This window comes from Dreissena polymorpha, chromosome 16 (assembly GCF_020536995.1).
Source record: "Dreissena polymorpha isolate Duluth1 chromosome 16, UMN_Dpol_1.0, whole genome shotgun sequence".
In the NCBI taxonomy this organism is placed as follows: Eukaryota; Metazoa; Mollusca; class Bivalvia; order Myida; family Dreissenidae; genus Dreissena; species Dreissena polymorpha.
The window spans coordinates 24,450,978-24,474,725 of record NC_068370.1 but is presented as its reverse complement, the minus strand read 5'-3'; the positions used below and the strand labels follow the sequence as shown (position 1 = coordinate 24,474,725).

The following is a 23,748-nucleotide window of genomic DNA, read 5'->3' as shown; positions in this document are numbered from 1 at the left end:
ACAAAAAGTTCCTTCTGCTCGACGAAGGTGTTCCTGTCGTTTTTGCCATTACCTCAACCTTTTTCACTTGGTTAATTACGTATAATTTATTTTGTTTCCAATTCATGTTTTTTTCCCCAAACTTATCAAAAATCATCGTTCTGTGTTCATCATCTAAGTTTGGACATTGTCTTGTTTTGCTGGTTTTAGTGCACTTTTCCCACATTTTCTTGGACAAAGCAATCGTCCAGCACGTTCAACGCAATACGATTTCACACCTGAATCTTTATCTTTCAACACCCCTAAAAGCTGTTCTCCTCTCGTTTGTTTCTTCTTTTGAACTTCTCTTTTGAAATGATCTTTCAGAACTTGTTTTGTTTTGGAACCTTAACTTTCAGTAACATTAGTTTCTATCACGTTTTGGTGGTCAATTTCATTGTTGTCCATAGGGTAGTCATATGTATCTGAGCTTCGAGGATCAGTGTCTTTCCAATCTGGGTCTGCTACATCGTCATCGTTATGAAATGATATATTAGAAGGTTCATCGTTATCCAATAGGTGGTTGTTATTGTTAATATCACGTTTTGTAGCTATTAACATTTCATCATCATTTCCAAGTTTTGTCTCGATAGAAATGGGTTATTTTCTGGTTTAATTTGTTGCAGAAGTTGATTTATCGATTTCAGTTAACTTGTCTTTTTCATAGCTTGTAGATTCGCGTTCCTCAATTTTTGGCCCCTGTATAGTAAAACTACTCCTCTCTGACCTAGTATCGTCAGTATTAAAATGAGGCTCAGACTATTTTTTCAAGGCCAGATTTACTAAGATCCTACCTCTAGAAAACATCTTTACTTTCAAATTGTGTAAAAATGTAAAAACAACATTATGTACCGTTTTTTTACTAATCTGTTTAACGAAATCTCATCTTCTTGACTCGTGAGTGGTGAAAATGCAACAACTCTGGTTTCAGTATTCTTGAACGATGTTGAGTCAATGGTTCACATATAGTAACGATTGTTTCAGGTGCAATGTTTGTGAAGTGCACGTACAGGGGATCTAAATTTTGCAAAGACGAAATTACTCCAAAGACTTCATCCACCAAACTTCGACATTCTGATAGATTTAGTATTTCAATGTTTGGCAGACACGGAATGGAACACAAAGTTGATAATGTCCACTCAGTGAGGTCCAACCAATACAACCCTCTGGCATTACAGAGCTCTTTAACAAACAAACAGTCTATATTTGCGGAATGAAAACGTAATTGAGCCAACGGAATAAGAAATTATAAGAATGCGACCGAATGTTTCAGAATGTTTTGTAAATCTATCACAGATATCTCAAGCTGATTTTCCATAGACAAGTTCCTTCATAAAATTGAAATAGTTTGTACTACCGGGGTATTTCATGAAATCTCCTGTTTGTAAATGCTATACTTTGAAGTAGTTCGTGCGGATCCGGAGAGCGAAATATTTGAACTAAAATGAATTGGGGTAGGTTACCCAGTTCGGCCATCTGAAACAGATATGTACCTGAAAAAATAAAAGATTATGAAATACGAGAGCCTACTTTATGGCGACACATTTAGTCCTGAAGTAACACAGAAGTGCATTTGAACTTATTATTTTTTAAGTTAATAGCGTTGTCGTTAAAAAGAAATAATCTTTAATAACGATAGATTTAAGTTTCTGTTTCAACAATGTGTTCAGACTTCAGTAATGTACCATGTTATAGTAATGTGATATATTAAGCAAATATCAAAAGATGTCCGAGACCTTACAAACAGACTGATGCATACATATGTAGAATTAACAATTTAAATGTATACACATGTTAGAAAACAAAAAGACAAACAAATCTGTTAGTGATTAAGTCACACAAAGTCATTGTGCGAAAAGGTCGTATCTCGTTATTTTGTAGGAGATTTTCACTTCATTATTATATTCACTTCAACACCCAAAACTACAGATCTGCAATTATAGACATTCTCTCGGTTAAATCAAATAAATTCATTATTATATGAGTAAAAAAGATGATACAGCATGCAAAATGTATTAAATATTTTTTTTAAACAGGGCACACATGTTACAATGTACATGTTCATGTTTTGTTTAAACAACTTTTCCATCAAATACAATAACATTTGGTGAATAAGTGATATTAAATACATACAACACATATTAAGAATACTTACATTAGCTGTTCTTCCAAAATGAATTGAGATTACACAAACTCGATCATCCGCACTGTGTACAGATCGAGATACCAGGTTTTGACGGACAAGTACGGCATCCAATGAAAAATTCCCAAATAATCACATGGTTATTGCTTAAGCGCCTGGTTGGCTAGGAGGTTAGATATTTCGGCACAGAAAGCCGGTTTTTATCATCACCGTGATATTTTCAAAATCTGTTTTAGCTAAAACCTAGTTACGACATTTTCGCACTGAGCAGACAATATATAGAATCACAACATACAATAAAACATAAGCATAAAAATAAAAACAAGAGCTGTCTCCATCGGAAGACATATGCCCCCGATTTTGAAACCTAAACGCGGACCCTAAGTTCAAGGTCATGGTCAAATGTGTCAAAATTTGTGTGCGTACGGAAAGGCCTTGTCCATATACGCGCGCTGCATACCAAATATGAAGGATACATCTGAAGCGACATAGAAGTTATGAGCATTTTTGAGTGGAAACACAATTTTTGTATGATTCAAGGGCAGTAACTCAGAAGTGGGTAGGTAAACTTGGCTGATTATCCAACTCAACTTAGATTTTATTGCCTTACACATTTTTATGAAGTTTGGTGAAGATAGGATGACAATTGCTGCAGAGCGGAAACGAGAAAAAACTCATTTTTTCAATAATTCAAGGGCCGTAATTTAGGAGTGGCTGGGTCAATTTGGCTGATTATGAAACATGACATAGATCTTTTTGCCTTACACATTTTCATGAAGTTTGGTGAAGATCTGATGACAATTGCTCAAGTCATTGAGCGGAAACAAGAAAAACACAATTTTTTTATGATTCAAGGGCCATAACTCAATGGGTAAATTTGGCCGATAACAAACTTGACCTAGATGTTATTGCCTTACACATTTTTATGAAGTTTGATGAAGATCTTATAACATTTGCTCGAGTTATTGAGGGGAAATGAGAAAAATCCCAATTTAATAATGATTCAAGGGTCGTAACTCAGGAGTGTCTGGGTCCATTTGCAGATTATCGAACTTGACCTAGATGTTATTGCTTTACACATTTTCTTGAAGTTTGGTGAAGATCTGATGACAATTGCTTGACTCATTGAGCAGAAACTAATCCGGACGGAAAGACTAACTAACTGACTAACTGACTAAAGGATGGTGCGATTTTAATATATAAACAAGAGCTTTCGGAGGACAGCGGGCTCGACTATTCGATTGCTTGACAGTATAACGTAAGCCATCAGGGGGTAATTGTTCATATTCAATAAGGTCAAGGTAAAATTGTCATATTATAAGTGGAAGAGGACCATAATTGAAACATATTGATCGCTTATGTTTTAAAGAAGTTGTACTTTATAGACGATTCTGAGTTCAGGTATATTTTCCACAATCTATTGAGCATTTATAAAGACAAAAAATGACCTAATAAGATTGCATTTCAAGTTTGATAGCAATAGCTTGGGTGGGATGATTGAACAGTCCTTCAAAAATAAAATAAATAAATATTTGTTGTTTTTGTTAGCATGTTTCAAAGAAAAAAAATCTTTTTGGGTGGGGGGTCTGAGAGGGGGGTATAATGTGCAGTAGTGGGCATCTATTAGATGATCTTTAAAAAAAAGGAAAACAAAAAAAAATATAATTTTTTTTTTTTGGGGGGGATTCTGGGGTTGGAATCAAATCTGCTCATAAATAAAGAAGTTATGGCAATTTAATTAAAATTTATTAATTGACCTTGAGAGTCAAGGTCATTCAAAGGTCAAGGTAAAATTCAACTTGCCAGGTACAGTACCCTCATGATAGGAAGAAAATATTTGAAGTTTGAAAGCAATAGCCTTGATACTTCAGAAGTAAAGTGGATCTAAACACAAAATTCAACAAAATATTCAAAGTTACTACGACAAAAAAGGGCCATAATTCTGTTAAAATGCAAACCAGAGTTATGCAACTTGCCCTGTACAGTCCCATTACGATAGTTAGCAAGTTTTCCACGTCTGAAAGCAATAGCTATGATACTTTTGAGGAGTAAAATGGACCAAAACACAAAACTTAACCAAATGTTAAATTATCTAAGTATAAAAGGGGCCATAATTCTGTCAAAATGCCAGTCAGAGTTACATAAATTTGCCTGCACAGTCCCCTTATGATAGTTAGTAAATGTTGCAAGTATGAAAGCAATACCTTTGATACTTTAGGAATAAAGTGAACCTCAACACAAAACTTAACCAAATTTTCAATTTTCTAAGTGGAAAAAGGGCCATAATTTTTACAAAATGCTTGATTCAGTTGTCCGCTCTTGTTTATAGGCTGGGGTCATGTTGGTTAAGAAGTATGCAAAATATAAAAGCAATATGTCAAGGGACATAGAAAATATTTGAGGTGCTACGCAAACTTTAACATAGATTTATCAAAAGTATGCATATTCTAATTTGAAAAATAGCCATAATTTTTACAAAATGCTTGATACAGTTGTTTGCTCTTGTTTATAGGTTGGGGTCATGTTGGTAAAGAAGTATACAAAATATAAAGGAATATGTCAAGGGACATTGAGAATATATATATATAGTCTAGCTAAAAATGCAAAAATGCCAGCAGAATATTTTTAACAGACAGGAACAATTTACAAACTTAGCCCAGATTTCATTAGAATAAATATTCTGACCAAGTTTCATGAAGATTGTACTAAAATTGTGACTTCAAGGGTGTTAACAAGGTTTTACTAAAGCCATATATGGAAAAATGCCTACCCCCCTGCTGGCCATATTTTTTAATGAATCATTACCATCTCTTAACTCAACCAAGTTAACATAAGAAGAAATCTTCTGACCAAGTGTCATTCAAATTGGGCTATAAATGTTACTTTTAGAGTTAACAAGCTTTTATTAAAGCCATATAAGAAAAAATGCCCCACCCTCATGGCCTTCATGTTTGTTAACAGATCGGAACCATTTTCCAACTCATCCAACAAGATATCATTACCACAAATGTTTTTACGATGTTTCATGAAGATTGGACTACAATGTGACTTCTAGAGTGTAAAAAAGGTTTTACTATAGCCATATAAGGAAGAGTGCCCCGCCCCCTGGCGGAGATGTTTTTCAACAGACCGGAACCATTTTGGAACTCATCCAAGATATCATTGAGACAAATATTCTGACCAAGTTTCATGAAGATCTGACAATAAATGTGGCCTGAAGAATGTTAAAAAAGTTTAACAATAGCCATGTAAGAACAAGGCTATTGTCAAGCAATATGGTCCCCTACCGGCTCCACCATTGTCAGAAATTCCACCATTTTCAGATATTTTTTGTTGTTGCCATAGCAACCATTATTCTAGACGTAGGAACAAAATGAAATGACGTGCATAATGTGCATATTGCCATCTATCCATGTTGCAAGTTTCATGAAAAAATATTAAGAACTTTTAAAGTTATCGCAGGATCCAGAAAAGTGTGACAGACAAACAGACTCACAGACGCACAAAGCGCAAACCATAAGTCCCCTCCGGTGAAACTGGTAGGGGACAAAAATGCCCCGCCTCCTGGTGGCTATGTTTTTCAATCAACTGAAACCATTTTCAAACTCGTCCAAGATAAAATTGACAGAATTTTTCTGACCAAGTTTCAGAGGACAATAAAATTGGCCTCTAGAGTGTCACCAAGGCAAATGTTGACGCCGCATAACGGACAAAAGGCAATCACAAAAGCTCACCATGATGAGCAAATTGTGCCCAGGTGAGCTAAAAATAAAACTTCTAAGTATTTATTTCACTTTTATACTAAGCATTCGATGATTCCCATATAAAGTGCAAACTGAAATACCGACTTTCCATGTTGTGTATTGTGAAGAGTACTCAGCCCTTCCAACATCCAAATATGTTCGAGAAGTTCCAGATGCGAGATCATAAAAAAAACAAGCAATCTGAGGAGTTAATGGTCCCCAAATTAAACAAACAATGCATTATTTTCTAATCTAGCCAAACGCTGCTCAGTATTATTTTATGCAGAAATACCCGAGGTGAAAATTTCATTATGAAAGATTAAGGGACATTCTGGACAAACCGTAATGTGCCAAATTGGAAATCTCAAGTATGACCATGACCTTTGAACTAGCCATAAGGGTAAATTATACCGGTTACAAGTCATCTGCATATAATGAACAATTTTGGTTATTTTAAGCAGTCTGGAAAAGTTGTATAATGCTCAAACTTAACTAAATCCTTGGCGTATGACACAATGACACGTGTCTTCAGCGTGACAAGCCGTCTCCACATTATGAATACATATTATTTGGTTATTTTATAACTGCATGACAAATGATTAGGTTACTTTTTGGACTATAGTCACCTTAAAGTTTGAGCTTAGAAGACAGTTATTACTTGTGATATGCTATAAGATAAAAAATGAATAATAAATGATGTAGTTTAAGGCAGTCAAGCTATTTTAGGGCGAAATGTAACTTCTTGCATTCAAATTGTAATCTTGACCTATGAACATGGAAGACAGTTGTTACTAGCTGTCTCTTCATGGTGAACATAATCATGTGTTTGATATTATTTATAAATGCATGATGAATGATTAAATTACATTCTTAACAAACTGTTTAATGGCCTATATTTTATGTCCCCCTCCACTTTAGTGGGGGAAATATTGTTTTTGCCCTGTCTGTTGCTTTGTTTGTTTGTTTGTGCAAACTTTAACATTTGCCATAACTTTTGCAATATTGAAGATAGCCACTTCATATTTGGCATGCATGTGTATCTTATAAAGCTGCACATTTTGAGTGGTGAAAGTTCAAGGTCATCCTTTGAGGTCAAAGGTCAAATATATGGGTCAAAATCGCTCATTTAATGTACACTTTTGCAATATTGAAGATAGCAACTTGATATTTGGCATGCATGTGTATCTCAAGGAGCTGCACATTTTGAGTGGTGAATGGTCAAGGTCATCCTTCAAGGCCAAAGGTCAAATATATGGGAACATAGTGTTTCACAAACACATGGCTTGTTATATCCTTGACCTCAGTATGACCTTGAGCTTAGAGGTAGAGACGCATCTTCATGGTGGTAAATTATTTTTCAATTGCATGATAAATGACAAAGTTACAATCTGCACTAGCTGTTTTATAGGTAAGTTTGACTAAATAATGACTTTGACCTTTTAGGTAGGTACAAATGTTACACTTGATGCGCGTCTCTTTCCTCTGGTCATTTGTGTTAAAGTTTGTGGAACCATGGTCTAGTGGTAGGATGCTGGTCTAGGAATCGGAAGGTCCCTGGGTCAAATTCTGCTCAGACCAGGGAATTCTCCTGAGCAAAAAATGATTCCCATGCTTGCTCCTTTCCACCCTGGAGTATAAATGGGTACCTGAGAGGGAAATAAGTCAATGTGCCGAGGCTGCATTCTGTGCCAAATATAAGCTAAACAAATTAAGCTCCAGACACGCTTGGCCATTGTAATGTTCACACACACGAGGACATACAACCAATGTGACTGCAAAATATCGAACTTTCAGCATTTGAGCTTACACAAAAAGTGTTAATCTAATAATTTGAATACCGCAGTTGGTAAAAATTGATGATCGATAACTACCAATCTTATTTATTTGGTTTTGTTGACACAAAAACCTGTATAGTCCCTCATAAACGTACAAAACCTAACAAATAAACTGAAAACATCAACAATTAAAATTAATAAACACATTTAGAACTGTCAGCAACTTTATTTTTATTCCAATACTTTACTTAAAATTAATGGAAACAGAATGAATCAATTTGAATAAACAGATATTCTGAGTATTTTAATGGATACTATTTCACAGTTTACTTAGGGTGAATTGCTTTTTTTGAAAAAGCATTTCTCTTTACAATATATTTATATTAACAGTGAGACAATAATTTTAAAACAGAAGAAAGAAAAATGAAGATATAATATAATATAATATAAATAGGCATATCATTATTCAAAACGGACTACAATTTATATGATTGATAATTCCATTTGAAATTTTCATTTTCAAACAATGGGACATTTGAGATTAAATTTGATCACTTTTTTCAAAAGTTTTGTAAACCAGTAATGCTCTCTTTAGATTAAAATTAATCAGTGAAATAGAGTAAGATGAAAACTGATTGGCGTTGGGATATAGTCAAGTCTACTAAAAGTTTTTTTTAGATATATTAGGGACATAACTCTATTGTTCTACGAGTGCTTTTTCAAGATTTTCAAACTTTGCTCGGATATATAAACATCAAGCATTTTCAACAAAAGTGGTGCTTGCCAAAAGTATTGAACTCTAAAAATAAAAGTATTCAAGTTGATACAATTCAAGGGACATAACACTGAAATTACAGTGCCATTTTTTTACTCTTAATTATTCATTGCCTGTATATTAGGTTCACAAAAAGTCATGTTCATTAAATTAATAAAGATCAGATAAAGAATTTTAAACATAAATACAGGAGCAGCCACAAAGGCCGATTGAGGTATATAAAGGGCCATAACTCATTATTTTATTCCACATATATTATGCACACACAGCTTTTTTTGCTTAATTGGATTAAACTTTCAACAAAAATGAATGTGGGCAAACTACAGACAGGATAGGCTGACTGATGTGAGCAAAACTCACAAATGTTTATGTGGGCATGAGCACGGTGCACATACATGTAGCAAATTGAATCTGAACATATTTTATGCAGTAATTTTTATATATAACCATATTTTCTTCCATCTCTAATTAAACTATACACATAGCCGGTGGACACTGCATGGTAATTCTAGAGATAACGGACAATTGCACAACAAATCTAATTTCACTACCCCCACCCCCAACAAAAAATTCCAGCAAGCAAGAGTTACTGGTTTCAGTCATCATCATAATCTTCTATTACAAAGTCCTCTTCCTCCTCTGCTTGCGAGGATTTCACATTTGATTGGCTACTGCTTATGACATCATCGGTTTCCGTTGGCAACATTGAAGGTCCTTGAATTTGATTGGTTGCTGACTTTGTAACATCACTGGTGTCATCATCGTCACTGATGTCTACATCTTTCTCGTCTAGCTTTTCGTACCTTAAAAATATTTTATATAAAAAAAGATCTTTGTAATTGATACACACAAACAGCTTTTTTTCAAGTTTGTTTAAGGGTTGTTATTTCAGGAATTTGTGGCTCATTGGAGATAATAAGTATCAACACTTTGTGGTAATAAAATATTTGAAGTTTTAATTAAATTGGAAGCAGTGCAGTGCACTGGATATAACATTGTATGCAGACTTTTATATCAGTTATGTGTGTGACACATAACTCAAGAATGCATGGATGGATCAACCAGTCATGGAAAAGTGTCTTCCACATTTACATTTCATGATAATGACAAGTGAAAGTTTCAATTTAATCGCAAGAAAAGCTTACAGTAGTTTGCTCCATAACCTTCTAAACAGTAAAAGGGTACAGTAAAAATATAAATTCATGACCTTGGACCCCTTAGCATGAGATTATTTTAAGTGTTTTTTTTTTAGAAAGAATTATTCAAAGTCATAAAAATACTCAATGGCATTAAAAAGTTAAGGAGCATCAACGCCCATTATTAATCGCCAATGTGATCATTGCATTCCCTCCTTCAAGGGTATAAATAAACAGTCAAATACTCCATGAAGTGGGCATATATCAATGTTATTGAAGCAAACAAACCCATTTGAGTACAAGCGTATAATGCATGTTTGGCTAAATTATACCATTATTATAAGGTTTTAACAATGGTAAATCATGCCTAGATTAAGAGTTTGAAAGAGCTCTCAACATTCAAAATCAGGGCAATAGATGTTTAAGACAAGAATGAATACATAAAGATTGCATACTTGAAAACATGAGCAGCCATAACCTTGTATGACATTGTATGTATTAGTATGTATAAGTTTATATGTATTAGCTGTTCTATACTTTGTGTTTATGCCCAAAAGAAGAGTGAAATAATTTTCTGTTCGACTTTCCTGTTTTTTGTTTGTTAAAAAATTCAATTGAAGTGGTTCAAATGAGTCGTGTTCTGAGAAAACTGGGCAAGTGCATAACATAGGTGATAAGCGTGTGGCTATGATATTAATTAGTGAAAACATCATTTTAAATCATAAATAATCATATTAAAACAAAAAATAAACTTTTCTGAAAAAAATATTTTCACTATCAAATATATATATATAATAAGGTATTCAACTCGAAATCACCCGAAAACAGGGTGCATTGCTTTGAACAGCCATTACTTAATCAATTTTGCAGCGATGTTCACGAACCCGGTCTTATTAAACGCAGAAATGAATTTCCTTTCTGGAAATGTATATATCTTGTTATATTGCTACACATGCTGGGTCAAATTTTAAGAAATAAAACGATACACAATTCGCTTGACCTACTTGAAGGCGATCAACCAGTATTCATGAATGAAATCCCCGGTTGTTAAGACACACCTTTGCATTGGCCCAATGAAATCACTCCTGTGTTTAAAATGTCAGTTAGTTGAAATGTATGTAAACAAAGGTTTCAAACGGCGCTGGACAGTTTTGATGCATAATGCAACGGCAAGCACGGTTAGAATGTTTTTTCATACGTTTCATTGAATTATGGTATCGAGGTCAGTGAACTTTGCAAGGAAAATGCCTTTACTCCGTGAAGATTTCAGTCTGAAATCCTGTCTGATCAATATCAAGTGGGTCACGCGAGTTGTTTATCGTGTAATTTTTTAAAAGTTGACCCAGTATTAGTGAAAATATTGCAACACATGTACATTTCAAGAAAGGAAATTCATTTATGCGTTGAATAAGACCGAGATCGTGAAAATCGCTGCAAAATTGATGAAGTTATTGCTGTTCAAAGTAATGCAACCTGTTTTGGGGTGAATTTGAGTTGAATACCTTGTTAAATATATATATTTGATAGTGAATTTTTTTTTCCAGAAAAGTTGATATTTCGTTATAATATGATTATTTATCATTCAAAATGATGTTTTCTCTATAAATTAATATCATAGCCACACGCTCATCACCTGTGGTGCGTAAAGTGTCGATCCAGATTAGCCTGTGCAGTCCTCATAGGCTAGTCAGGGACGACACTTTCCGCCAAAATTAGATTTTTGCTAAGAAGAGACTTCATTTAAAACAAAACAAGGGACAAAATTATCACAAAACCTGGTTATCAATTTGCAAAAAAAAAGTCTGATAAAGGGAGACCATTCAAAATGTGCATTGTTACCCCCCCTTGTGTAAGATTTAATCTACTTTTACTGGTGGCGACCTTGATTTCAATTTGAAAAAGAAAGTCTGATAAAGGGAGACCAACTCAAAATGTGCATTGTTACTGATTGTTAAAAGTTGTTTTAAAATCAGTATATTTTTAGTCGTGGCGACCTTAACCTTGAAGACATTGACGTAATTCTTTCGTGCAACACACTGTCCAATGATGGTGAACAAATGTGCCAAATGATTTTAAAATCTAACAATGAATGACATAGTTATGGCCCGGACAAGCTCATTTATGGCCATTTTTGACCTTTGAACTCAAAGTGTGACCTTGACCTTGGAGATATCGATGTAGTTCTTTCGCGCGACACACCGTCTAATGATGGTGAACAAATGTGCCAAATGTTTTTAATATCTGACAATGAACAACAAAGTAATGGCCCGGACAAGCTTGTTCCGCCCGCCCGCCAGCCCGCCCACCAGCCGATATTCGCCAATCTTATAACCAGTTTTTTCCTTCGGAAAACCTGGTTAAATACCATAAAAGCGGAAAGTGTCGTCCCTGATTAGCCTGTGCAAACTGCACAGGCTAATCTGGGATGACACTTTACGCACATACATTAACCCCGTTTTCTCAGAACGCGTCTCAAATTATTAAAATAATAGAGCAATTCAAGAAGATGCAAAGAGTACCATCACTACAACACTTTCATCATCAATTTTGTTAGTTATTGCCCAATGCTTATATGTCTAGGGCAGACTACATATCTACATCATTCAATTTTTGTGATTTAACGAATAACAAATAAACAAGCAAATTTGTTGAATTGATATCCCCCGCCAATATGCTTCTGGACACAAAAGTGTTATATTTGACACTCATAAGCATTTTTTCAAGATACAAAGGGCCATAACTCCGTTACTAACAGATGGTGTACAATGCCATTTTGCGTGCATCATCCTCTTATTGATATACATACCCATAACCAGTTTCAATGAAATCCGCCAAAGCACATCCAAGATATGGCTCCGGACACACAAAAAAAGCATTTTTTCAAGATACAAAGGGACATAACTCTGTTATTAACAGATGGTGTACAATGCCATTTGGCGAGCATCATTCTCTTATCCATATATATACTCATACCAAGTTTCAATGAAAACCACCAAAGCACTTCCAAGATATGGCTCCGGACAGACGGAAAGACGGACGGACGGAAAGACAGACAGACAACGCCAAAACGCCTATGGCGGGGGATAAAAAGTGAAGGGATTCAAATAATTTATATTATTATAAAGTGATTTAAGCGTGATTCAAAGTTCACATGGACGATAACTGATTCCCCAGTTTTGACAAGATAATTGCCCTTTAGTACATATTCTTAATACAGCCTAACTCCATAAATATTGAAAGTTTAAAATAAAACCACATTTATTGATGATTGTTGGTGAAAACAATTGCAGATTAACCCGTTGGAAGCAGAGTAAAAATGGGTTTGTGCAAACAGCATAAAACCAGAACAGCCTACGAGTAACTCGCAGTCTGTTCAGGTTTTATTCTGTTTGCTGCTCATCAATATCCAAGGTTTAGAGATGAAGCCTTAAAAACTTGAATCTAGTAAGAAAGGTCTTAAATTAAATATAACTTTCTAAGGGACAACAAATGCGTGAAAATACGTATCTGAACGGTTTAGGGTTAAATGGACCGTAATTCTTTACTCAATATTGCCTATGACTTATTTGTGTGTATGCAGGAGACAACAATGCCTGACACTGTACACAACTCAAAAATTAAGGTCACACTGGCAATGATGGAAATCGCAAACAGTATTCTTTCGAATATAATACTTTAAACGTTTAAGAAAAAATATCACTCTATAATCCAAATAACATTTGAAAGGCACTGACAATCTTGAAAACAAGTTTAAGCAAATACCACTCGATGATGACCCATTTACAGACTGAAAGGTTAAAATATCTTCCTTACTATAATATGTACTATGACATCCACCTGGATTTTTAGGTATTCCAGAACAAATACAGTGACAGAGCAGTAATCTCTAAGACACACAGGGTATTATTTGTTATCAAAGATGCATTCGACATTTGCAAACATATATATTTGCTTTTATGAGTTCTCTCTTCCATACAACTGTGAATTTCACGAATTATTTTTAATTTCTTCCAATTTTTGTTTTGTTTTACAAAACTGTCAGATAAGGGCATATATTGTGCACAAGAACAAGAATACAACATCACAACACCCAAATAAAACTCTTTAATTAACCAACAAAGTTTCAACATGAATTACGTGTATTATACAAGGTCGGTTATATAAACAGGCTTTGATGAGGAAACAATCAAAACTAATGGAATAATCTTTACAAACACTTTAAACCCATTGCATGAACAATCAATAGTTTGGTAAGCAAATATAGACCTTAGACTTCAGTAATAATATCATCAATCACGTTCAAATCCACAGGGATTTAAAAACGCTGCACATGTCACAAAAGAGGCCAAACCTGGTGTGGGGACAATCTCTATAACACTTGAAAAAAAAAAACACACCAAATCAGGGAAATGTATGTTCAAAGAGGCATTAGGATACCCTCATACAAAATAGATGTAAATTAATTTCCCTATTAAAGTATTTCTGTTGAAGGCAGACATTTTAACAAAATTTTCATGTCAACAGTTTAACGGTGAAAAGGAAAAAAACAAGAGCACCGCATAACGAGTGCCAACGCTCGGCTGCGGGAGCAGTTTTGAATAAATGAAAGATTGTCAGAATTGTTGTTGTTTTTTGTTTGTCACAGTGACCTTGACCTTTGACCTAGTGACCCCAAAAATGGGTGACGTGTAGAACTCATCAAGGTGCACCTACATATGAAGTTTCAAAGTAGTAGGTGGAAGCACTTTGATTTTAGAGACAAATGTCAAGGTTTTAGCACGTTGCGGATGGCGGATGTCAGACAGCAGACGTACAGCGGACACCGAGCTGGCTATGACAATACCTCGGGTTTTCTCCAAAAACAGCCGAGCTAATAAAAAATACAAGAGCTATTTATAAGAGTATTTTGCATGCATACATGCAAGTTTTGTTGTATGAAGCTTACAATTAATTACTAGAAGCAATGGCTTAATTTATTCATTTTTATATCCATTTAAAGATTGATCAAGCTGTTAGTACTGTTTCCATTTATGATTCTTATAACATCTTGTTTTGAATGGATTGTCTTTTTTTTTAAAGGAAAATTGACTATATAATTAAATTGAGAGATGTCCCTTTAGAAATTTGGAAATAATGCAATCACATAAAATCTGAATATTAGGTTTTTTCACTAAACAGTTTGGAAACTGTCAATCAGGCAAAAAAAAAACTATTTTGTTCTGTAAAGGAAATACCATAGTGTGATCTAATAAAATATGTCCTCATAGCGCAGTAGCTATGAACGATTTTAAGTGCAAAGTTTAAATTTGATGTCGCTGCATAAATAAGCTATGTGCCTTTATCTCATAAAACAATTTGCTGCTGTTATGTTTGTTGATGTAATAACAATACATGAGAAAAAGTATTGTCTATTTAAGATTTTATTGATGAATAAATTGTATATCATCAATATATCAATTATTCTGAATTATGAATTTACAAAACAAGAGGGCCATGATGGCCCTGTATCGCTCCACTGCTGAAAAAAAGGCTGAAACAAATATTCTCGGCATGTGCAAATACTTAAACATAGTCCCTATTTAAGCACATGTACACTTTTGTGACCCCCTGGGCTGGGTCAAATTTAACGCCGGGGGTATAATTTGAGCAAACTTTTGTAGAGGACTACTATATCTCACTACATACAAAATGTGGTAGCCCTAGGTCTTAGAGTTAAGGACAAGAATATTTTAAAAGTTTTCACAAAATAAGCAAGATATAAGCGTTTATAATGTTCAATTTTGTGACCCCCAGGTCAGGGTGAAATTTGACCCAAAGGGCATAATTTAAAGAAACGTGGTAGAGGACTATAAGATGTTACTGCATACCAAATTTGGTAGCCATAGTCCGAATGGTTTTCGACAAGAAGATTTTTTTAAGATTTCACAAAGTAGGTGCTTTATAAACGTTTATTCAATTTTGTGACCCCTCGGGGCAGGGTCAAAGTTGACTCCAGATACATTATGTGAACAAATTTGGTAGAGGTTTATTAGATGTCACTAAATACCAAATTTGGTAGCCCTTACCCAATGGTTACGGACAAAAATATTTTTTAAGTTTTCACAAAATAGGCCCCATATTAGAGTATGTTCAGTTTTGTGACCCCCGTGTAAGGTCAAATTTGACCCAAGAGGCATAATTTGAACAAACTTGGAAGAGAACTATTACATGTCACTACATACCAAATTTGGTAGCCCTATGTCTTATGGTTAAGGACAAGATGATTTTTAAAGTTTTCACAAAGTAGGCACTATATAAGCATATAACTGATTTTGTGGCCCCAGGGCAGGGTAAAATTTGACGCCTGGGGCATAATTTGAACAAACTAAGTAGAGGACTATACAATGTCACTACATACCAAATTGTGTAGCCCTAGGTCTAATAGTTATGGACAAGATTTTTTTCACAAAATAGGCATTATATAAGCATATGTTCAATTTTGTGACCCCCGGGGCAGGGTCAAATTTGACCCTAGGGATAAAATTTGAACAAATTTGGTAGAGGACTATTAGATGTCACTACATACCAAATCTGATAGCCCTAGGCCCGATGGTTATGGACAAAAAGATTTTAAAAGTTTTTACAAAATAGGCCCTTTATAAGCATATGTTCAATTTTGTGACCCCCCCCCCACCAGGCAGAGTCAAAGTTGACCCCAGGGGTATAATTTGAACAAACTTGGTAAAGAACTATAAGATGTCACTACATACCAAATTTGATACTACCAAATAGAAATAGGCCCAATGGTTATGGACAAAAAGATTTTTAAAGTTTGCACAAAATAGGCCCAATTGAGCATATGTTCAATTTTGTGAACCCTGGGGAACGGTCAAATTTGATCCCAGGGGCTTAATTTGTTCAAACTTGGTAGAGGACTATAAGATGTCACTACATACCAAATTTGGTAGCCCTATGCCATACGGTTATGGACAAGTAGATTTTTAAAGTTTGCACAAAATAGGCCTTATTTAAGCATATGTTCATTTTTGTGACCCACAGGGCAGGGTCAAATTTGACCCCAGGGGCATAATTTGAACAAACTAAGTAGAGAACTATTAGATGTCACTACATACTGAATTTGGTAGCCCTAGGCCCTACGGTTATGTACAGAAAGATTTTTAAAGTTTGCACAAAATAGGCCTTATTTAAGCATATGTTCATTATTGTGACCCCCAGGGCAGGAAAAATTTGACCCCAGGGGCTTAATTTGAACAAACAAAGAAGAGAACTATTAAATGTCACTACATACAAATGTGGTAGCACTAGGCCCAATGGTTATGGACAGAAAGATTTCAAAGCACAAAATAGGCTTTATATAAGCATATGTTCAATTTATTGACCTCTGTGGCGGGGTCAAATTTGACCCTAGGGGCATAATTTGAACAAATTTGAAAGAGGTTCACCCCAGGAACATTTGAGAGAAGTTTTATCAGAATTGGACTTGTAGTTTAGGAGAAGAAGATGTTTAAAGAAACAGTAAACACACGCACGCACAAACGCACAACGGACCATGACATAAGCCCCGCTGGCCCCTGGCCAGTGGAGCTAATAAAACCATAAAGTTCTTAAATTGAATGAGAATGATAAAAAGTTTTAAACTGGCAAATAAACAATGGTAAGGCGTACATAATTTTGAATCTTTCAAATATATTTGCTTTTTTTTGTGTGACAATGCTGTGCTTATCTTTGGAATGGTGTATGTTGCAGATAGGCAATTGTAGAACAATAATTTTTATTTTTTGTGAAGTACTTGCAACAATAATTAAATATTTTATTATAAACCATGTGTATGTGGCATATGTTGTCTATTTCAGATAACATACACTCTTATTTCAAAATTCCATTATTATTATAACAAGTATGGTTAACTATTTGAACTTCATCTTAAAAAGTAAACTTTTATTGATATATTGTGCTGGAAGCACCTACATATAAGAGACAGATATTAAGCAGAAATTTAAGTCATGAACAAGGGACAAAATTGTCACAAAACCAGGTTTTCATTGTGAAAAAAAAATCTGATAAAGGGAGAAAACTCAAACTGAACTTTTGAAATGACCAAAAAAAATTAACCCCCTTTGTAATATTTTTTTTTTTTTTAAATCTATTTTTAGTCGTGGCGACCTTGACATTGGAGATATTGACGTGATTCTTTCGTGGGACACACCGTCCCATGATGGTGAACAAATGTGCCAAATGATTTTAAAATCTCACAATGAATGACATAGTTATGGCCAGGACAAGCTCATTTATGGCCATTTTTGACCTTTGAACTCAAAGTGTGACCTTGACCTTGGAGATATCGACGTAATTATTTCGCGCGACACACCGTCCAATGATGGTGAACAAATGTGCCAAATGATTTTAAAATCTGACGATGAACGACATAGTTATGGCTCGGACAAGCTCATTTATGTCCATTTTTGACCTTTGAACTCAAAGTGTGACCTTGACCTTGGAGATATCGACGTAATTATTTCGTGCGACACACCGTCCAATGATGGTGAACAAATGTGCCAAATGATTTTAAAATCTGACAATGAACGACATAGTTATGGCCCGGACAAGCTTATTCCGCCAGCCCGCCAGCCAGCCAGCCAGCCCGCCAGCCAGCCAGCCAGCCAGCCCGCCCGCATTCGCCAATCTAATAACCAGTTTTTTCCTTCGGAAAACCTGGTTAAAAACATGTTTCCATTAAGCAAGGATGCCTCTGAAAACTCTGCTGATGTGAAACACAAGTGAAATCTGACTTTTGACCTTTAAGCGTGACCTTGACTTTTGAGGTGATGGGAGTTGATCATGACACTAAGTAACCTCATAGTAGTCATTGTGTGGTAAGTTATCTACACAATGGACTGATGCATAAACACGCCTTCTTCAAAAGGGAGAATAAAAACACAGGGTAAATGGCAAATTATTGTAGAGAATTTTGTATCATCAATACCTTTTTCACTAAATAACAATCCAAAAATTAAATTATTTCTTAAAATATAATTTGTATGAATTATTGTTCATTCCAATGAATACTGATCTTTTTAATATCTGCAAAATGAACACTTATACAATCCACTTGAAGAGAAAAAAACACAGATAGCGCAGATGACATGCATATGTCAGCAACTGTGACAGTGTTTACACAAATGTAATTAATGATTGCAAACTGTAGCAAAAACCAATTTCAGAGGTCATACAGTTCTGATAAACAGCACTTGGAAGATATGCGAATGTAATCAAACATTGGCGGTGCATTTTCGACAAGGCTTAAAATACTATAACATAAACAAATGACAAGTATGAGGCTAGTTAATTATCATACTAAAAAAAAAAAAAGAATGCACTCAAATGTTGATATTTTGCTAATATTAACTTTGAGAAATTATGTCCAAGTGATTATTAAAATTAGTAATAGCTTTAAAAAAAATATATACATAAATTAATAAATATATTATAATATATAATAAGATAAGGGCTAAAAATAATAATTTATTTTTAAAAAAGTATTTTATTTTCCCTAAACACCGGTTCTACTTGTTTTAGAACAGTCCATTTTCTCAAAAGAAAAAAGTTCTATATTTTTCAAGGAAAATGAATTTGATACTTAATCGGAACACGCAATTATGTTGATAAATGCATCTATAAGGTAGACAACCAAACTTCGGACCATTTCTTCATAATCAATAGTTCTCTGTTCCTTGTATTCTATTGAATGGTAGAACACTTACTTGCGTTGATTTGAGAATCTACAGATCTCTTGCATGAAGGCTATCTGACCTAAAATGAAACCACTTGTCATCAGAAACAGAATACTGGTACTTGAAAACAACACAGGAATAAAAATATAAATAACAAACAATAGGTGCTGGTAATGATTTATTTTGCTTCATTTTGTGTTCCGAGTATTACTCCTAGTTTTCTATTTCAATATCATCTATGGCATTTTGGGGCTGCATTTGCGAATGCAATTTTAAGATGTATGGTGTCAGCTTGTTACCTGTATCATGCAGCTTTGTGTTGATGAGGGAGATGTATGGAGTCAGCTTGTTACCTGTATCATGTGGTGTTGTGTTGATGAGGGAGATTTATGGAATCAGCTTGTTGCCTGTATCATGCAGTGTTGTGTTGATGAGATGAATGGAGTGAGCTTGTTACCTGTATCATGCAGTGTTGTGTAGATTAGGGAGATGTATGGAGTCAGCTTGTTACCTGTATCATGCAGTGTTGTGTAGATTAGGGAGATGTATGGAGTCAGCTTGTTACCTGTATCATGCAGTGTTGTGTAGATTAGGGAGATGAATGGAGTGAGCTTGTTACCTGTATCATGTAGTGTTGTGTAGATTAGTGAGATGTATGGAGTCAGCTTGTTACCTGTATCATGCAGTGTTGTGTAGATTAGGGAGATGAATGGAGTGAGCTTGTTACCTGTATCATGCAGTGTTGTGTAGATTAGGGAGATGTATGGAGTCAGCTTGTTACCTGTATCATGCAGTGTTGTGTAGATTAGGGAGATGAATGGAGTGAGCTTGTTACCTGTATCATGCAGTGTTGTGTAGATTAGGGAGATGTATGGAGTCAGCTTGTTACCTGTATCATGCAGTGTTGTGTAGATTAGGGAGATGAATGGAGTGAGCTTGTTACCTGTATCATGCAGTGTTGTGTAGATTAGGGAGATGTATGGAGTCAGCTTGTTACCTGTATCATGCAGTGTTGTGTTGATGAGAGATGCATGGAGTCAGCTTGTTACCTGTATCATGTGGTGTTGTGTTTATGAGGGATGCATGGAGTCAGCTTGTTACCTGTATCATGTAGTGTTGTGTTTATGAGGGAGATGTATGGAGTCAGCTTGTTACCTGTATCATGCAGTGTTGTGTTGATGAGAGATGCATGGAGTCAGCTTGTTACCTGTATAATGCAGTGTTGTGTTTATGAGGGAGATGTATGGAGTCAGCTTGTTACCTGTATCATTCAGTGTTGTGTTGATGAGAGATGCATGGAGTCAGCTTGTTACCTGTATCATGCAGTGTTGTGTTGATGCGGGAGATGAATGGAGTCAGCTTGTTACCTGTATCATGCAGTGTTGTGTAGATTAGGGAGATGAATGGAGTCAGCCTGTTACCTGTATCATGCAGTGTTGTGTTGATGAGATGAATGGAGTGAGCTTGTTACCTGTATCATGCAGTGTTGTGTAGATTAGGGAGATGTATGGAGTCAGCTTGTTACCTGTATCATGCAGTGTTGTGTTGATGAGATGAATGGAGTGAGCTTGTTACCTGTATCATGTAGTGTTGTGTTGATAAGGGAGATGTATGGAGTCAGCTTGTTGACAGTATCATTCAGTGTTGTGTTTATGAGAGATGTATGGAGTCAGCTTGTTACCTGTATCATGTAGTGTTGTGTTGATGAGGGAGATGTATGGTATCAGCTCAGTCTGAAGCACCACAGGAGACGAACGATAAGCTGAAAATATGAGATGGGAAGAAATATGGGTAACATGTCATGCACAGTACTTTCATCATATTGCATTTCTCACAAATGTTATTAAAATGTTTATTTAACCTAACAGTAAAGGTGATGAATAACTGTCTGTTCCAATAACTGTTTGTTCCATTTTGATGCAGATGAAGGGTCAGTATTAAAAGGACAAAAAATATAAATCTGAACTTTAACTAAAAGTATATTTTTTCATATTGATCACTTTGGCTTGAACTTTCACCTCAAAGTCTGACCTTGAACTGTATATAGTGACCTGTTTCTTGCAACAACACACTTCACATTTAGGTTATTCACTCTATCATTTCTGTTGAGTTATCTCCAAACCATTGAATGCATGGAAACGTTACATTTCAAACAAGCCCTTTTGATTGTGACTTTTTACCTCAAAAATAAGACACTGACTTAATAGCTAGCCAACTGATGGTTAAGTTTGAAACACAATGCATCATGCAAGTGTTCATTTTTACTAATTTGTTTCTTATAACTTTATTGCAAGGGGCATTAAATTTGTACACATTTTTGGACGATTATTAATACAGATGGAAAAAGAAAGATTCAAACATAGCCAAGTCCATGTATATTCTTTATGTGCAAACTGTATCAAATCAATAACTGTCAAGAGTCATGTTTTGTTTTTATTTTTGTGTAGTTGAAGTTTAAACGGATGAAAAGTATATACAGGAGAAGACGGTATCATTATAATCTATAGAATATGAGACAACTATAACCTAAGACACTTCAATGTACTTTGAGAAACTTAATATTTTCTCCTAAGGCAGTCAGATTCTTGTGTACTATTTATACTCATGAAAGTGAACTGAACATGGTACTCACATCTAAATAAATATCTGGCTGTTTCACAGTTCTGTTTGGCCTACAAGAGAAACAGAAAAACTGTTTAACACACTTGAAATGTGTCCTTAGAATACAGATGTCCTCAATATGTCACTGAACATGTATATTAGCATTGTGTGCAGAACATATGAACAATTAAAATATGATTTGACATTCAGTTATTCTATTCAAACAAATTATACATATGCATGCAGGAGTAAACAAGACACAGTCGGAGACGGGTGATGCTCCCCAAAGTTTTTTTTGTCATAATATTGCACTATATATTCAGATAAAAGGAAACGTCTAGTAGTTGGGGGGACAAGAATTGCACTATATGTACAGTTTATAGAAAATTTCAAAGGGCCATAACTCTGTGAACAAGAGCACCGCCTTGCGGGTGCAGACCGCTCATCTATTTTCTTTTTAAAGGTGAAGGGACTCTCAATTTCAATCACAAAGGAGGGAGGGGTGGAGTGAAGAGGGGTGTATAGTGTGGGGGTGTGGATATTTATAACATTATCTTCCAAAATGCAAAAAAAAATGCAAAAAAAAAAATGGGGGGGGGGGGCTGGGGGTGTGTGTGTGTGGGGGGGAGGGAATTCTTGGGTGCGATGGTTGGACGGTATTTCAAAAATAAAATAATAAAAAGAAATATTTGTGTTTTTTAACCGTTTCAAAAAACATAAATTGGGGGTGGGGGGGGTGGGGTGGGGTGGGGTGGGGGGGGGGGTATAGTGTGAGGGTGTAGTGGTCATTTGTGAGATTATCTTGAAAAAAAACAACAAAAACAAGATGCGTTTGTGAAACACAATGTCCCCCTATATGATGTTTGACCTTGAAGGATGACCTTGACATTGTGAAGGATGACCTTGACCTTTTAACACTCAAAATGTGCAGCTCCATGAGATACACATGCATGCCAAATATCAAGTTGCTATCTTCAATATTGCAAAAGAATTCATAAAATTAGCGATTTGGGCCACATATATTTGACCTCTGACCTTGAAGGATGACCTTGACCTTGACCTTTCACCACTCAAAATGTGCAGCTCCATGAGATGCACATGCATGCCAAATATCAAGTTGCTATCTTCAATATTGCAAAAGTATTTATAAAATAAGCGATTTGGGCCACATATATTTGACCTCTGACCTTGAAGGATGACCTTGACCTTGACCTTTCACCACTCAAAACGTGCAGCTCCATGAGATACACATGCATGCCAAATATCAAGTTGGTATCTTCAATATTGCAAAAGTATTCATAAAATGAGCGATTTTGGCCACATATATTTGACCTCTGACCTTGAAGGATGACCTTGACCTTTCACCACTCAAAATGTGCAGCTTCATGAGATACATATGCATGCCAAATATGAAGTTGCTATCTTCAATATAGCAAAAGTTATTGCAAAATGTTAAAGTTGGCGCAAACAGACCAACAGACAGACAGGGCAAAAACAATATGTCCCCCACTACTATAGTGGGGGACATAAAAACAAAACAAATTAGGGGGGGGATTCGGGGGGGGGGGGGGGGTACGGGGGATTGGGGGATGGTTTGGGTGGAGTCTATTGTGGTGTGTCAGGTAAGAGTAGTTTTGTCAAAGTATCAATCAAATCTAATCATAAATAAAGAAGTTATGGCAATTTTAGCAAAATTTAATAATTTGACCTTGAAAGTCAAGGTCATTCAAAGGTCAAGGTAAAATTCAACTTGCCAGGTACAGTAACCTCATGATAGCATGAAAGTATTTGAAGTTTGAAAGCAATAGCATTGATACTTTAGAAGT

The 23,748-nt window shown here is 35.3% G+C and overlaps 1 protein-coding gene and 1 long non-coding RNA gene across 3 annotated transcripts in view; one reads left to right on the top strand and one right to left on the bottom strand.

Annotated features, from left to right (window-relative positions):
- LOC127862012 (uncharacterized) overlaps positions 1 to 23,748 on the top strand; it is a 95,993-nt gene that overhangs the window by 7,397 nt on the left and 64,848 nt on the right. The window lies entirely within an intron of this gene.
- Positions 8,182 to 23,748, bottom strand: part of LOC127862002 (cell cycle checkpoint protein RAD17-like) — a 147,257-nt gene continuing 131,690 nt past the window's right edge. The window contains exons 14-17 of the mRNA XM_052400856.1: positions 21,954 to 21,993; positions 21,003 to 21,083; positions 19,352 to 19,400; positions 8,182 to 9,257 (exon numbers count right to left, since the gene is read on the bottom strand). Coding sequence (XP_052256816.1) covers positions 9,050 to 9,257; positions 19,352 to 19,400; positions 21,003 to 21,083; positions 21,954 to 21,993 — 378 coding nt within the window. The 3' untranslated portion in view covers positions 8,182 to 9,049. The remainder of the gene's footprint in view (positions 9,258 to 19,351; positions 19,401 to 21,002; positions 21,084 to 21,953; positions 21,994 to 23,748) is intronic.